Below are 16771 nucleotides of genomic sequence, written 5' to 3' on the forward strand. Positions count from 1 at the left end.
TTGTCCCAGCTCACAGACCAAAGGATTTCAAATAACTGTGGCCATGTAAATTTAAGCTGCCATAGGCCTTGCCTACACTTACCAGGAGATCAGCGCTGCAGGGATTGATCTCCCAAGGGTTGACTAAATGGGTCTAGTGAAGACCTGCTAACTCAACTACTGATCATGCACCTGTCAACTCCGGCACTCCACTGGGTCGAAGAGTAAGGGGAATCAATGGGAGAGTTTTTCCCATCAACTCCCTGCAGTAAAGATGCCGCAGTAATTCGAACTTGTACATTGACTCCAGCTATGCTATTCAGGTAGCTGGAGTTGCGTACCTTAGTTCCACATTGCCCCCTAGTGTAGACCTGGCCATAGACTGCTCTCTGAGCCTATAGAAAGCTCTTTGCTACTTGTACAAGCCCATCCCTGCAGTCAATGATATCAGGGGTCAAATCGATAGGCCCATGATGTTAAATTATTTGGAGAATAGTCACTTTTTGGTACTCTCCCAATTTCTTTCATCCTGAATATGACTGCATGGCATATTCCCACCCACAAGCATGCAATATATGATGGCATTCCCAAGCTTGAAGAAAACAGGAGATCAGTCAGGAAAGTTATAACCACATACATATTCCTCAAGAGCTGGACCCAGATTCAGATTCTATTAAATCCCTTCTGTTCAAAATGGATTAAATGTTTTTCCAAATCTCTTCATCCAGCCTCTAGGATGCCAGACTATGAAAAGAAATAGCTATGTCACATACTGCAGCCCCTGCTGGGGAGAAGAGATGCCAGAGGTGCTGGGGAGAAAGGGGGAATTTCATATTCTTTTTCAGGTTGGGAATGGTTTTTTAAAGATAAACTCAGTATCTTTCTCACACCCCTTTTCCTTTCCTCCAAATGGATGAAAACCTTAGAAAGCCTTACAGGGGCCTTGGTTGTATAATCTCATTGGCCCAGATTCTCAAAGATATTTAGGTGCCTAACTCCCACTGATTTCTGGACCTTCGCTTCTACTCCACTATCACGGTTCCCTTGACTTTGTTCCAACACTGAATGTCACCCAGCTGGTCTGGATCCTTAATGATGAAATAGAGACCCGTTTAGAACTCTAGCCCAATTTAAACTCGAGTGTAAGCAAGTGCAATTCATATTGACTCTGGTGCCAGGGACACCCACTAATGTAGCACTCTTCAGCCCAGAAAGGTCTCTGAATTCCTTAGCAATCTGTATATGTGGTCTTTGGCTGTAATTTCACTCACACATGCCACATGACAGGCTGTAGCTGGCTGAAAATTCCCACTTTCCAGTTCAGGGGGAAATAGGATGCATCCCACCATATAGAGAAAGACTCTCCCCATCCCTATGTTTGTGTGTGTAATAAAACAGCACTGAAGAGGATTATTATGTAAAATGAGACGAAATAAGGATTATTCTTTCTGCTGGATGGCTGCTGGATGACATCAATCCAGTTCCCATGTGTTTCAATCCAAAAATGCAGTCACAATTGGCACTGAGTGCCTCTCTCCCCAGTAGGAGGTTAAGGATTGGTTGGACGTAGGGACAGAATACCCCTAGAAGTGGTCCCTTCAGGTTACCTTTGAGGAGCATTAAATAGGAGAAAGGCAAGAAGGTGGATTGAGGGGTTTGCCCTGTTACAGGCTGTGATTTCCATGGTCTGTAGATAGACAGAGGCTGTCAGTTTCCCGACCATCAGACCAGCAAACTGAACCAGTATTACAGTCACACTGAAACAGAAAACAGGGCTGAAAAGTGAGGTGTGATTGGAAGAAAGAGAGCATTTCCTGAAGCAGGAGCGTGCCTCTACCGTGCTTGCTGTTCTGACATAGAATTAACTTCTACAGGGAAAACAAGAGCTGTTACAGGGCAGCTCAGCTCGCTTACATATTCTCCTTTCCTTGTCAGTTGCATTAAGGAGCATGATTTAGTTGTGTGCATTGGTTCCTTGTCACGGTAGTACAGATGACATTACTGGAGGCACAGCCACACAGGTTTCTAATGAGAGCCAGGGGAATGCAGTGAATTGACACAGACATGCTTCTATGCATTTTACCTACAGTGTGAGTGGTTCATCTGCTAACCTATCAGATCTTAATGTAACATGGGTCAGGGCCTCACCCAGCAACCTTGCTTGAGCCTCTTCTCCTGAACTAGCAGCATGAGATTATCAAGTGGGCAGTGAGAGCCTTGCACCTCTACCAATTCCTCCATCTCACTAGTGAAGTTGTTGAAAGACCACACTGGGATTTATATTTGTCCCTCCAGTGCCAGAAAGGATAACCTGCAGAAGTCTTATGGGGGGGATCTCAAGAGGAGGAAGGTGAAGTACTTGAGGTTCTAAGAGAAAGGTTATGTCTAAACTACAGGCTTCTTTGGGAAGAAGCCTTTTTCAAAAGAGACTTTCCGAAAAAACTTCTTCTGAAAGAGAGCGTCCACACAGCAAAAGTGCATTGAAAAAGCGATCTGCTTTTTCAGAAGAGAGCGTCCAGACTGAATGGACGCTGTCTCTCATGTAAGCTGTGATTGCAGTGGACAGAGTGGCCACCAGGGCACCTGTGATTTTTCCTCTTTCCTCTTCTTCTGAAAGAACTTCCCCTCAGCCCAAGATATTCAACACTAACGTAGCTTGAACAAGAGGGAGAAGAGTTCAATTACATGTCTGGGAGGGGATTTAGCTGACTTATGTCTCCCATTGCCTTTGTGTCACATGGATAAAAGCTTACGGTATTTCCCAGCCTTACTCACCTGTGCAGCTAGTTCCACTGATGTCACAGAGACCTGAATGGATTAGTGATGATTGCAGGATTTGTTATTACTTTATATATATTCAGGTAGCAGAAAATTTGGCCTGGGGCATTACTTTGAAACCAGAATGTATCTAGGTGAACTAGTAAGAAGCTTCCTTCTTAACCCAAGAAATTATTTAAGGCATGAAACTGACATGCAATTGGCTTTTGTTCTGATGTGTTTCATTTTGAGGTGATTCTGACTCTGGTTTTAATATGAATGTTTTGCTCAATTTGACTAGAAACCTCTAGCTAGACAATGTTACTGTTCTAATGGAATTTCTAGAACAAATTTTTTTGAGGGGCTACTGCAACACCCATTTGTATTTCATCCCCCATCAGTGAAAATATATGTGTATCGTGGTCTTTTAGGAGCATCAGAGTATGACAAGCAATGTGCTGCATTAATTATGTTATTGTCACGAAAGGCTGACATTTAGAAGTTGGATGCAATGAGCTTTGGACCTAAAATTCACACATTTTTTGTGAAGAACCTAAAGATGATTTTCAGTGGGAATTAGACACATAAGATTCTTAAGTAATTTCAATCTCCTTTGTAAGTCTGGCCCACAATGTTGTTTCTACAGTCCAAGGGCCTGATCCTGAGAGATGCTGAGCACAGGCACCTGCCAGTGCTTTAGCACCTTTTAGGATCAAATCCCAGATTTCCAGCTGGGCTCGAATGCTCAGCAGTCACCATTGCTGTTTTGAATTCAGGCTGATTGTAATCAACCATCTACAGTCATCCTCCATGTGTACCTGCAGGTGCCTCACCATACCCGGGAGTGCAAATTGATGAGGACTTTTGCCGCCGCCTCAAAGAAGGCACACGGATGAGATCACCAGAATATTCCACTCCAGAAATGTAAGAGCTCTACTCCTGGCCTTGGACAACAGACAGACAGAATTTAACCACTGTAACAGGGCCTTTGATTTGTGCGTTGAGGTGGGAGAAGGGCTTGTCAGACTGCCTATCTTGTACTCCATTTATACATTTTGAGGTTTGTGCCTACTCCAGGCTCCCTGACGCTGTAGACCAATAACAACAAACCACCACATCAACTGCAAGGCCAATCCTTCAATAGCCAAAGATATTAACAGATCATTTCAGGCTAATTGTAGTGCACAAAATCTCAGTTCAAGGAACTATTGTGTTTCTTTGATTTTCCAGTTTTCTGGGAGTGTCTATGTAGCCATAATTGTAAACTGCTTTCACCCATATCAGTAATGCCTACTAGCTCAGCCTAGACAACCTAAAGCATTGATAGAAACACAAGCATGAAGTAAAATGACGTGACTGGGGCTGTAATGCAATGCTTCTGAGCACATAGATTTGATTTGTCACCTTCATTGGAGGTATAACGTGGGAAGTCATCTAGATGAGGATGGAGACAAGCAGCAGCACCAACAAATGGCTTGGGAACACAAATTAACATTCTCTTAACGTCCATGTGCTTTTCCATAGCTACCAGACTATGCTGGATTGTTGGCATAGCATTGCTACGGAGAGGCCCACCTTCACAGAGCTGGTTGAGCGCTTAGGAGACCTCCTCCAGGCAAACGTGCAACAGGTACAGCTGTGCGATTGTTGCCATATATGTAAAGAAATGATATCCCAGGGTTAAACAACAATAGAAGACATGACTTCACAGCAAAGAACATAGTGAAAATGGCTATTGGTGTGAGGGCACAAGAAAAAAAATGCTGTTTTCAAAGAGGATTATGGTTAGAAAATGTGCTGTTTATCCATCCACAGGGAGCAGAAATGTACAGTACATTAATTTAAAAAAGGCTCAGCTGCCCCCTAGAGGAACAATAGTTCTTTATCTTACAAAACATTTTCAATTCGGTTTCAACACTGCAAACTGCCAGTAATATAGTTCTCATACTACAGTTGGTCTGAACTCTCTCTCGCTCCCCTTTTTTTCCTCTGTATTTAAGCTCATTATTGCTTTTAGGAACTTTAAAATGAAGCCATTTAACGTCAAAGAGTCAATTACATAATTGTCAATTTCATAATAGTTAAATCAACTTTTTTCTCTCCATTTAAAAAAAAAACCAACACCACAGTTATGTAACTGTCAGTTCCATTATAAGAAAAAATTAAACTCTCACCACTGGCCCCTTCCCTTTTTTGAAACAAACAAATCAGGGAGGCTAAATTGGAGGAGGCTTGTTTTGCAACATGCAAAGGCCAGTGAGAGGTTATGAGCCTTATGCTGCTAGCAAAGGAAATTAAAGGGAACTCAGGAATCGTGATAAGGGAAAAGGCAGTTAATTATGCCTCAGAATTAAAATCAAGGAAAGGGAATTTTGATAAATGGGTTTAGAAGTTAAACAAGGAGCCACTTTTACAGATAATTGTAATAATTAGCACTTGCTGCTGAGACTTCATAGCTTACTTAGGTAGGTGATGAATTGTATTAAGGATACAGTGGCAACTGTTGTAATGAAAGCACAGGAAATAAAGTGGTTTGAGGCTGCAATAATAAGGTATGGCTGTCATAGTGGCAACTCCTCAATTTGAACAGAAGCTCATGAGCTATAAATAGGCATTACTCATTTCAAATTCCCAGCACTGCTATAGCTACACATACTGTATGGCTCTGTGTCTCTCCTTTCCCATGCAGAAATGGGGAGCTTTAATGTGGATTTGGGTGTTTTGAGTCCCATTACACTGACCCTTGGAAATCACCAAAGATGCCAAAGCACTGAAAATGTAGTTGAGTGCCTAACAGTGAGACCTTGAATGCCTGACTTAACTAAGGCTGATTAGAGCATAATAATAAATAATAACAGCAGAAAATAACTGGCTACAGTTTTGTCCAAGATGCCACATAGGAACCCAATAAAGCCAGCTGCTTTCAAATGGATGTGGATATCTTGGTATCCTCCAAGCCAAAGATCACTCATTGATGCTGCATGCTCAAAATGTTTCATTTTCCTAGCTGATACATGAGCACCATTGGCAGAGCTGTTGTTTCTATGAGAGAAAGAAGCCTGAAAAGATATGGTCTACAATGCAGGGGACATTTGGAGCTCTTGCACTTTGCTACCATGACTAATGAAGCAACAGAGCACTCAGATGCCTCCAAGGGAGGATATATGCAAAGAGCAACCAGGGATACTGAATTTTAAAACCAATTTTCATCCATTCTTTCTTAGTGAATCACCCCAAAATTAAAGATTTGCCTTTTGAAAGACAAGACAGTGAATGTTGAATAAAGCCCTTAACCCTACAGTATAGGATATATCATGACTATCTTAAAGAAATAATCAAAAATAAAACACATATCCACGTGGTTTCCTGCTGCAGAATCCTGCTTTGAAAATGGTTCCAGTAGATTTTGATAGACATGAATGTCCAGAACATCAATAGGAAGAACTGATCCTTACTGGCTTCCCTTTCTCCTGTTATTGATTATTTAGGATGGTAAAGATTATATTCCTCTGAACATCACATTATGCCCTGATGGAGAATCTAATCCAAAGACCTGCCCAGTGGAAGAAAACTTGAATAAGTGCATTAATCGCTGGAGTGCATTGGGAATGGGGTAAGGAAAATGGTTTTTTACTATGGTTTCCAGTTAAAAATCTAGTCAATTAAAAAAGTGATTATGGGGAAACAATTTAAGTCTGCTGGCAAAAGCATAGATATAGTAGTTTGGCATAGGTGTTGTCATCTCTGCCTACCAGCATTTACGGTGGAGTGGAACAGATCTGCTTATTGTTCTTGGGTTCACCAAGCACTAGGCTAGGGGCAGGGTTTTCCCTGGTTGAAGGCTTTTGGCTATGAAGCCACTTCCCCAAAATGATTTGCCAAATTGGCTGCTTTTAGGGCAGGCTATCCACCACATGTTTTAGGGAATCCTCCATTCCTGTGATTTCCCCTTCTTGCTTCAGTCCCCCACATGCTTGTATCAACTGGCTTTGAACACTTTTCCGGGGAAGAGAGGTTTGCTTTGAATGTCACTGAGTTTCACTTGGTCTTGTCCAGAGATGGGCAAAGGAAGCTGTGCATTGGGCTTTGCAGAAAAAAAGCCAGGGATAATTAGGTCCAGCCTCTCCTCTTTTCTGATCCACCAAGGTTGTGGCAGTTGTAATAACACCTAGCAAAGCTTCCAGCTCAGGCCCTGCTCTCAGTCTGCTTTAATAAATATTAGTCTGATTGGTTCTTCACCTGGCTTTCCAATGGTTTGTATTTAAATGGCCAAAATAGCAATCAAAGCTTGGGATTGGACAGTGGCTTTGGAAGCCACTGTCCTGTTGGATGCAGAATGGCTAGGACTGGCTGCATTCTGTGTGTGGTGGAGACTGGCAGTTGCCAGGCCTTGCTGGGAGCTGTGGGAACTCCTACAGCGGTAAAGAACGTGCAGCTTGTGCTCCCATGAACACTGACCATATAGAAAGGGAAGGATCAGGAAAGGGCGGGGATGTGTTTACATCCCTGCCCTGTCCTTTGTGATGACTGCTAATGATGGTGGTGCATGGCCATATAACTTTCCCATGGTAGGCCAAGAGACTCCAGATCCTAGCCCTTATCCTGTCATTTAAAATACTGTCAATTATTCAGGTAGCTGTCCCTTTATCCAAAATCCTGGTGGTGTAGATTCCAACAGCAGCTCCAAAATGGGGTCTCTTTTTATAACTCTTGCTGCTTGTCTGGGCCCTACTTATTGGTTACAAGATGTAGAAGAAAAGCTGATGAAGGAACCTTACCTCAGGTCAGGGACGTTTGAGTTAGCTAGCTCAGCAGCCACTGGAGAAAGCAGGCAAGTTACAGGGTCATCATGAATGGTCGGGTGCTCATCTCTCACCCTCCTCCTTTTCAGTAATAACAGTAAGAAGCGACCACTGAGTGTGAAGACATTTGATGAGGTGCCCGTGGAGAGGCAGAAAGTGATGAATGAGGTAAGTGAGGTGAATACTTTCCCTTCCAGCAGGTTTGCAGGTCTCCTATCAGCAGGGCGATGGTGAGTTTCTGGAGCATGTGTGTGCTTCATCGTATATACAGTAGCCCAATGTCTGAGACTCTGTAATGCTGAAATGCTGGCTGTTCCCTCTGGACGGCACTGTTGCGAAGGACGTGACTCAGGCCTCCCACTGTGGCGCTCGGCTGACTTCTGCGCCACTCAGCTGGGCCACCGTGGTCCCCTGAGTGAGAGGCAGGAGGGGAGGAGAAGAGAAAGAGAGACAGAGAGAGAGGCAGGAGGCAGAGGAGAGCTGAGAGAGAGAGGGAGAGGGGAGGCAGTAGGAGGAGGAGAGAGAGAGAGACGGAGTGAAAGACCGGAGGCTCAGGAGAGAAGACTGACGTGTAGGAGAGACCTGAAAATCTCGTCTTATGATGGGCTAATTGTCTAGTTCTGGGAGAAGAGACAGAAGCTCTAGTGAGGATTTGGCCGAGATGTAGGAGAGCGAATGGGATCCTACACTTTGACTCATGGAGCAATTCAAATGGAGGCTAAAAGCATGAATATTCAAACTATGCTCTGTACCAGGAAGTTCATGTGGCCTCATCTGGGGCCACAGACCATCTGGTTGTCTCTCTTCTCCTTCCATCTGAAATAACTCAGGAGCTTCTTTTGCTGGTTTGAGTCCAACCCAAGTTGGCAATGCCCGACTAAAGACTCTTTGGTGCCAAGTGTGGAACGAGTTGTTAGGTCTCCCTTAGGGTCCTAGTGCACAAATGTCTACCTAAAAGAAAAAGAATTTGAATTGCAAATGACTTCCTTGGTGGTAGTCTGTGCCCGAGAGGCAGAACCGTCCTTACCCATACTCAGAATATGATGGTGTTTAGGGCATCTGAAAATTTGGGGCACCACAGGATCTTATTGTCCACCAATCTGCCTCTTCCTGTCCCTGTTCTGTGGCTCTGCTTCCTCCAGAGAGGATTTAGTTAAATTAAAAGTGGAAAAGCCTGCCAGAGCTATTAACAGACCACTAAACCTGTGAAAGAGCCATTCAAGTGGCAATGACGCCATTTTACAGACATTTGCCAACTCCAGGTATATGCTGTCAGCATCCCAATTTACTGTGTTAGTCAACAGAACCTTAGTTTAAAATCTGCTGAAGATTATAAAATCACATCTCTACAAAATTGTCGTCTCGCCCAGCCACCATTGTGCCCCTAAATCCTAAGGATGTCCCTGTGGAGAGGCCAGTAACTGAACTGGCCTTAGAGCCTCTGCCCTACCTAGTGGTGGCCTTTGCAGGACAGGGATGAGGAAACACGCAGTGCTCCTGCCTGGGCTTTACCTGCTCTGTGGACAAATGAGGGAAGTAGGCCTGCAGCACTGAGAGGCTGGCCCCTATTGCAGCACAAAAGCTGCTTCAGAAGAGTGAGTGAATGAGAGAAGGGCAGACTCCTGCTGGAACTTGGTGTTCGAACTGGCCCCTTTGCTCTTCCTTCTCCACAGCTTTTATTTCTGTGCTGTACAAATGCTCCATCACTCTTTTCCCCCGGGCCGTGAATCCAAGCGAGCAGCAGCACTGTCCTTTTCAGTAACCATGTCCTTTTCCTTTCCCTGGATAGGAGAGTGAGTCGGACAGCGGAATGGTGCTGACATCTGATGAGATGAAAAGCCTGAAGAGACTGGAAATCCGCTCCTGGCCTTATGGGATTATGGCTCTCGCGTGAGTACTTTGGGAACATTTCTTTGGCGGCTGTGTCCTGTCCAGAATTGTTTGTGGTTAAAAAAAAAAAAGTTTCTGACTCAAAGTGGAACACTAAGTCTGCAGCACCAGCAGCTCTGGGCTTCACGATTACAACAGTGAGAGGATTGTTAATACATTTCACAATGAAGATGTACAATTCAGTTTTGGGCACAACACAGAGAAAAGAGCTGCCAGTTTGCATCTACAACATATTCCCAGACTTTTGAAAGGAAGGCTTTTCCTCTAGCTGGGCTTCCATACATGTGTTTCTTTGACACAGGGTGAACATTAATTAGTATAATAAAGCATGAACACCAATTTCATCACCCTCAGCCCAGGATGCATCACCAATCAAATTCACTCTTTTTTTCCAAAGGAGAAGCTGCCCTATGATTTTGAATCATCATATTCAAAGAGGGGTGCAAATAAAGTTGGTTTCTTTCAGGGTCTAACCTGCAAGAGCCACAAATATGGCCTAAGTGGCAAACATAACAAAAGAATATAAAAAGATGACTATATTAATATTAGTTTGTAAACATTTCCCTGCCTTTTTCTAATGTTCCTAATTACATGTGGGACAATTTCAAGAACTAGCAGAACTTTTTAATACCAGAGACAAGCAGAGGAACAGCTCTTAAAAATATGTCAATGCCTACCAGACATACATCAGCCTATTGCAGACATAAAGGATGAGGTAGAACTTCACAGAACACTGGTGATAGAGACCATGAGAAAACTGGCTTGAGCACTAAAGAGCCCGTATGCATTTCAGAATCTAGATCTCCAAACTTCCTTTCCCACGACAGTCCCCCTCTACATGTCCTTTCCTCTTCCCACAGTCACCCACACCAGTCCCCACTATCCTCTCACACACTCTAAGGCTATGTCTAGACTGCAGCGCTTTTCTGGGATACCAGAGTTATCTTTTGCGTATCTTTTTCTGACTTTTCTTTGTAGCGTAGACATAGCCTAACTCAGCTACCCCTCTGAAGCTTTTGCAGTATCTAAAATAGACAGAACCCTATAACTTGGCTTCTCTCTATTTAAAGTCAACAGGGCTTTTCCACAAGGGTATTTTCTGTGATTCCCCACAGAACACAGTTGATCTTCTTTGTGAGATGTAGTATGCTGGGGTGTTTGCACTGCTTCTACATGGTGTTGCAGGCTCATTTCACATTTGACATAGTCAGAGTGTAACAGTCAGTACTCGAGAAGAACTATTGACTTGCTCATGACAGACGGAGAGGAAGGATGATGGAAGCTTGCCTTGGCTATTCAGACTTCAGTTCCATACAATCTCAGTTGTTGTTTGGAGTGCACTCAATATGGTATATGATACAAATGACAGAGCAGGCTCATGTTATCCTTGCTGAACTGATGTAAGCTTTCACATTCCATAAGAATATAAGAACAGTTATACTGGGTCAGACCAAAGGTCCATCTAGCCCACTACCCTGTCTTATGACAGTGGCCAATGCTAGGTGCCCCAGAGGGAGTGAATAGAACAGGTAATCATCAAGTGATCCCTCCTCTGTCACCCATTCCCAGATTTTGACAGAGGCTCAGGGCACCATCCTTATCCATCCAAGCTAATAGCCATCAATGGACCTATCCTCTATGAATTTATATAGTTTTTTTTTGAACCCTTATAAAGTCCTGGTCTTCTCAATATCCTTTGGCAAGGAGTTCCACAGGTTGACTGTGCACTGCATGAAGAAAAACTTCTTTCTGTTTGTTTTAAATCTGCTATCTATTAATTTCATTTGGTGACCCCTAGTTCTTGTTATGGGGGCAAATAAATAATTTTTCCATATCTACTTTCTCCACACTGGTCCAATTGTCCTGCAGCGAAGGAGTGGGATGTAATGATGAGGACAGAGCATAAGCAGAATTCATTCTGTATGGCTGTGGGTGAATTAAAGTCCCAATATTGTACTTATCAGGAATCCTCAGAAACTTCTGTGTCTCCATGCATGCATGCACACTAGGGATGGGTAAACTGAATCATGTAAAACACCCTCCCTCCCTGATGATATTTGCCCTTTATTTTAGAGTCACATTTGAATGAAACTTTTTTGTTTCTGAGATGCAGAAGTATTCAGAAGAGTAGCAGGTGGATTTCTCTTTCCTTCCCCTTCAGGTTTTCTGCAGTGGAGCACCAAATTCCGATACACCAGACTGCTCTCTAAGGGTATGTCTAAATTACATGCCTCCATCGACGGAGGCATGTAGATTAGACAGATCGGCAGAGGGAAATGAAGCCGCGATTTAAATAATCGCAGCTTCATTTAAATTTAAATGGCTGCCCCGCTCTGCCGTCAAACAGCTGATCAGCTGTTTGTCGGCAGATCGGGGCAGTCTGGACACGCTGCGGTCGACAAAGAGGCCTTTGTCGATCGGTGCAGGTAAACCTGGTTTCACGAGGCATACCTGCGCCGATCGACAAAGGCTTCTTTGTCGACTGCAGCGTGTCCAGACTGCCCCGATCTGCCGACAAACAGCTGATCAGCTGTTTGACGGCAGAGCAGGGCAGCCATTTAAATTTAAATGAAACCGCGATTATTTAAATCGCAGCTTCATTTCCCTCTGCCGATCTGTCTAATCTACATGCCTCCGTCGACAGAGGCATGTAGTTTAGACACACCCTAAGGGTGCATCTACACAGCACCCTAAACTCGAAATAAAATACTCTAAATAAAACTAAGCTTGAAATAAAACTATTTTGAAATAGCTTATTTTGAAATTTGGCAAGTCTACACAGCACCAAATTTTGAAATAACATGCTATTTCAAGCCATCCCTTATCCTTCATGCAATGAGGTTTACTGGGATGGCGAAATAGTGCATCCATTATTTAGAAAAATATTTCGAAATAACAGGCGGCTTGTGTAGATGTGGGGTAGCTATTTCGGGATACCTCCACTATCCCTAAACAGCTGAGCAGTGTTAATGGCAAGCCATTCACAAGCAGACACGCTAGAAATGCTGGAAGTCAGTTTGTTCTTGTGAGATTTCCAGAGCAGTACTGTAGTTTCAAACTTCTGAACTGGATACTGGACAAGATCCCAAGTTAGTGTCAATCAGTTTAATCCCACTGGCTTTATTTAAAATATGCCCCAGCTGGAAATTTGGCCTTCTAAATCCATATAATTTTTCTTATTCCATTTGTAACTGTACATAAGGGACTTCCTGTGCCAGCCAGTCCACACATGGCTATTTGAATAGAAATCTAATCTAGAGGCAAAGCCTGCATTAAGCAGCATCCACTTCCCTCTCACACTCAGGACTCTAGCAATCTCTTGGTAGACAGAGGGGTGTTTGTTCTAGGCCTGTTTTTCCATTTAGCATTCAAGGTTCACTTCACCTGAGAAGACCCTTTTGCCAGACTCTTCTTTTAAACTATCCTGCAGAATCTCTCTGGCCCAAGGGCTACATTCATGTAGATATTAATTATGGAAGGCCTTGGTGTCCTTTCACCTCAGGGTATGTTACCTCTTGACCTCACCTGCCCGTAACTTGAAAAACATCCCTGAGAAGCACTTGTAATAGTCTCCAAATGGCTTGGAGAGTTCAGAGAAGCGTGTTAGTTTAGCAGCAGAGATAATGTCACTGTTGTTAATTGTGTATCTCTCACTATCAAAAACATTTACCCTGGACTCATTTCAAACCGCCATCCTCTCCTTATATAAAAGCTTTCAAAGGCTTAGCGTGTTTTCTAAACCAGGGTGGCGGGGTTTATTATTTTTCACCCAAATCTCAGTGTTTATTTGTCTTGCATTCGCTTGCTCCATGAAGTTGAAAAGTTGGCAACACTACACACCATAGATTGCTGTGTCAAGAGTTTATAGAGACTGAATCTGATACCCTTGGACTGGGAATCCTGTTAGACAAGTAATAACTATTTCTGAAGTCAGACGCATTTTACATTGGCTTATGAGAGCAAAAGAGGGGCTGCTGCTAAATCAGCATTCAAGGAAGTGTGGGACATAACGATCAGGCTAGAGTGTCAGGTTTCATCTTATAACATTAACGTGCCAGCATCAAGCACTGCTTCAAAATCTTCTTAGAAAATCTTTAATCAAGATATTATTAAGATCTATGGGCCAGTTTGGCTTTTGCCTGGGTTTGGTGTTTGGTTTTGTTTTCTTGGGGTTTTTTTGTCTGATCTAATTATGCTCAGTTGCTCTGAAACAATTATTTAGCTGATTCTTGGCTAAGGACCCTGACACCACCTGATTGGATCTCAGCTGATGTGATACAGGCTCTTACAAACCAAACCATTGTGCTTGGCAGCATCAGGCGATCCTGTTCAGATATGATGTGTCTGGGAAAAGACTGTAAGAAAAGGTGGCCTGTAGGCCATCTCTGAACGACAAGCCGGGATGTGATTCCCAGCTCACACAGACAATATCACACTAGCTCCAGGAGAGCTAGTTTGAGTATAAATAGTTGTATAGCCTGCGTAGCTCAGCTGGGCTGAGTACAAACTCATCAGGACCCTGTGGGTATACGGTCAGCATGGCTAAGACTCCACCGCTGTGACCCAAGCTACCAAGGCCACACTGCTATTTATATTCAGGGTAATTCATTGAGCTATCAGTGTGGAATCACATCCATAGCTTGTAGTATAGACACAGCCTTAGAGAGACATCTGCCCATTCAGGCTTTCATATATAGCCATGGGATCTTCACACTCTTCAGCCACCACTCACCCAGAAAAAGTGGCTCAGAAGGGTTGGTCAGGATTCCTATTGTTACATCCTGTTTTGAGGTGAATAGAGGTTGGAGGTAAGGTTGCTCCAGGCTACTATAAAAGATTTCAGCAGATTTTTTTTATTTTTATTTAATTTATTTATTTATTTGTTACTAGTAGCCAGGGTTGGGGGTTTTTTTGGTTTTTTTTTTGTTAAAAAAAAAAAAAAGTGCTGGTACTCCAGGGGAAAAGTTGTTGAGAAAAAAAAAAAAGCCAGGGTGGGGCCAGCATTGTCCTTTTAAGAGATGCGGCCCCTTTAAGACATGTGGCCCAGCCGACTGTCAGACATTTGCATACAGAAGTGCTGGTACGCTCCATTCGTTCCAATAAACTCTAACTGGAGGTGCCGGTACTGCATCTGGAGGTGCTGGTACTGCATACCGGGCACTGCTAGTACCTATATTCCTGGGGCTAGTGACTATATCTTGCTCTATGTTTATACAGCACCTAGAACAATAACCCAAACTGGGACTATCCAAAATTTGTGGCACTCAGAATCAGTGACAATTCTGGCATAAGTAACTTGTCTAAGGTCACACAATGATGCAGTGGCAAAAATCCCTAGAACAAAGATATTCTTGGCTCCTATGGTCATTTTTGTAGGGTGCATTGATTCTCAGTCCTCTATTCCTTGTGTTCAGTGGGAAATGACCATCTTGGGTGTGTGGGAGCCTGTGCCAGAGCCTTCCATTCAGGCTGGCTAGATATTTGAGATAGTTGGGCCAAATTCATCACTGGTATAATCAGGCACAATTGCCCTGATGCCAAAACAGCTGCAATCACTTATTCCAGTGGTGAACTGGTCCTCTTTTGACTTCTTTTTTGCTTTGTTTTGCATTTGGTTATTGTCCAGCCTATAAAGGTGTCTTATGAATATTTCAAAAGAATGAATTCTTGACTGTAACCCTTCAAGTTCCTCTGCTAATCAGCCAGGGAGATATAGATCCTGCTAAAGGGGAAAGCAGTATTGGCTTTCTACAGCATAGTACTCCCAGCAGATTTGTTTAAGCAAATTCTGAATCAGACTCACAACTATTAGAGGAAAAACAACCTTAGTGTTTTAAGCCTCTGGGATTTTTGCAATGAAATAGTACCGATTATTATTCTGGAAAAGTTTCTCCTTAAGTACCCGTAAAAGCTATCATGAGACTCCACAGTTTATTTCTCATTATTATTACAAGATGGAAACATCGGAAATAAACTGGTGGACTTGGTGCAGCACAGCTCAGAGGCCTGGCTTTCCTTAAACAAGGCCTCTGATCACATCCCAGATTTTTAAGGGCCATGAAGGCCTACTTAGTTAAAGCTGGGTGCTTGGGTAGTGCAATAGTGAGCAGCTCCACAGCACTGGGAAGGAGTGTTCTACCTCAGGTCTAGAGAGTCCTCACTTACTAGGGCTCTGCTGTCTCCTGCCCCACAGAAATACTATTACAGTCACCACGCCTGCATTCTTCACCAAGCCTTATCTATACTCAGTGCTGTGGGGATCAATCTTCTGGGGGTCAATTTAGTGGGTCTAGTAAAGACTCACTAAATCAACCACTGATCACACTTCTGTTGACTCCAGTACTCCACTGGAGTGAGAAGAATAAGGGGAGTCTCTGAGAGAGTTTCTCTTGTCGAGCCCCAGCAGTTGAGATGCCCCGGTAAATTGAAATTCACATAGTTGGAAGTATGAACCTTTGTCTGACATTATCCCTTACCGTAGATCTGGCCTGAGCTTTAGGTCATTAGAAACTTACTCCCTCTTACAGAAAAATAATCAGTCCCAGAAGTGAACTTCCAGTTCTTGGAATGTTTTAATAGTTGTTTATCTTCAAGCCAGAATCAGTGTTTCAGGGAAGAGTGAGATGGAAGAGAACTATTAAGTCATCTAGTCCAATGATTCTCAACCTTTTTTATCCTGGGGTCTGGCAAACCCATTCACAATTTTTTGGCAGTCTGGCAACATTTTATTTGCATATTCTTTAAGCAAATTAATATGCAAACGTGCAAATAAAATGTTACCAGTCTGCCAAAAGCAGTACCAGCCCTGCCCTCAGAGCCCTTCAACCCTAGCCCCACCCTCAGGGCCTCCCAGTGCCAGCACTCCACCTCAGATGCCTCAGTGTCCCCCCAGTGTCAGCCCCCCACCCCTTAGAGCTCCCTAGTACTAGCCCTGACCTGAGAACCCCCCAGTATTAGCTTTGCCCCCAGAGCTCCCTATGCCAGCTCCCTGCCACTGAGAGCCCTCCACTCCTAGAGCCCCCCAGCACTAGTCCCACCCCTGGATCCCCCAGTGCCTGACCATCCCCCTCACCTAGCCCCTAAGCTGCCTCCCAGCCACCAGCTGAATGCTGCTGCTCCGGTTGTGGTTGCTCTAAGGCTGCCGTACTGAGCTCCGTACCACCCTCCCATGGCACAGCAAAGAACTCTTCCATGTCCAGGAAGAAACCCTACCCCTGCCCAGCACTGGTTGGCTGAGAGGTGGGGCATGACACACCTCTCCCAACAGCCACGGCCCCCAGAGTGTACCCCAGCCCTAGCCCCCAGAGTCACCGCAGCCCAGCAGCCAGAGGTCCGCAGTCCAG

The 16771-nt window shown here is 43.9% G+C and overlaps 1 protein-coding gene across 2 annotated transcripts in view; it reads left to right on the forward strand.

Annotated features, from left to right (window-relative positions):
• Positions 1 to 16771, forward strand: part of LOC102446651 (vascular endothelial growth factor receptor kdr-like) — a 213741-nt gene that overhangs the window by 183792 nt on the left and 13178 nt on the right. For both annotated transcript variants that reach the window (XM_075940855.1, XM_075940856.1), the window contains exons 25-29: positions 3561 to 3660; positions 4261 to 4366; positions 6225 to 6349; positions 7628 to 7706; positions 9328 to 9428. In XM_075940855.1, the coding sequence (XP_075796970.1) occupies positions 3561 to 3660; positions 4261 to 4366; positions 6225 to 6349; positions 7628 to 7706; positions 9328 to 9428 (511 nt within the window). The remainder of the gene's footprint in view (positions 1 to 3560; positions 3661 to 4260; positions 4367 to 6224; positions 6350 to 7627; positions 7707 to 9327; positions 9429 to 16771) is intronic.

The sequence above is a fragment of the Pelodiscus sinensis genome, chromosome 13, assembly GCF_049634645.1.
Source record: "Pelodiscus sinensis isolate JC-2024 chromosome 13, ASM4963464v1, whole genome shotgun sequence".
In the NCBI taxonomy this organism is placed as follows: domain Eukaryota; kingdom Metazoa; phylum Chordata; order Testudines; family Trionychidae; genus Pelodiscus; species Pelodiscus sinensis.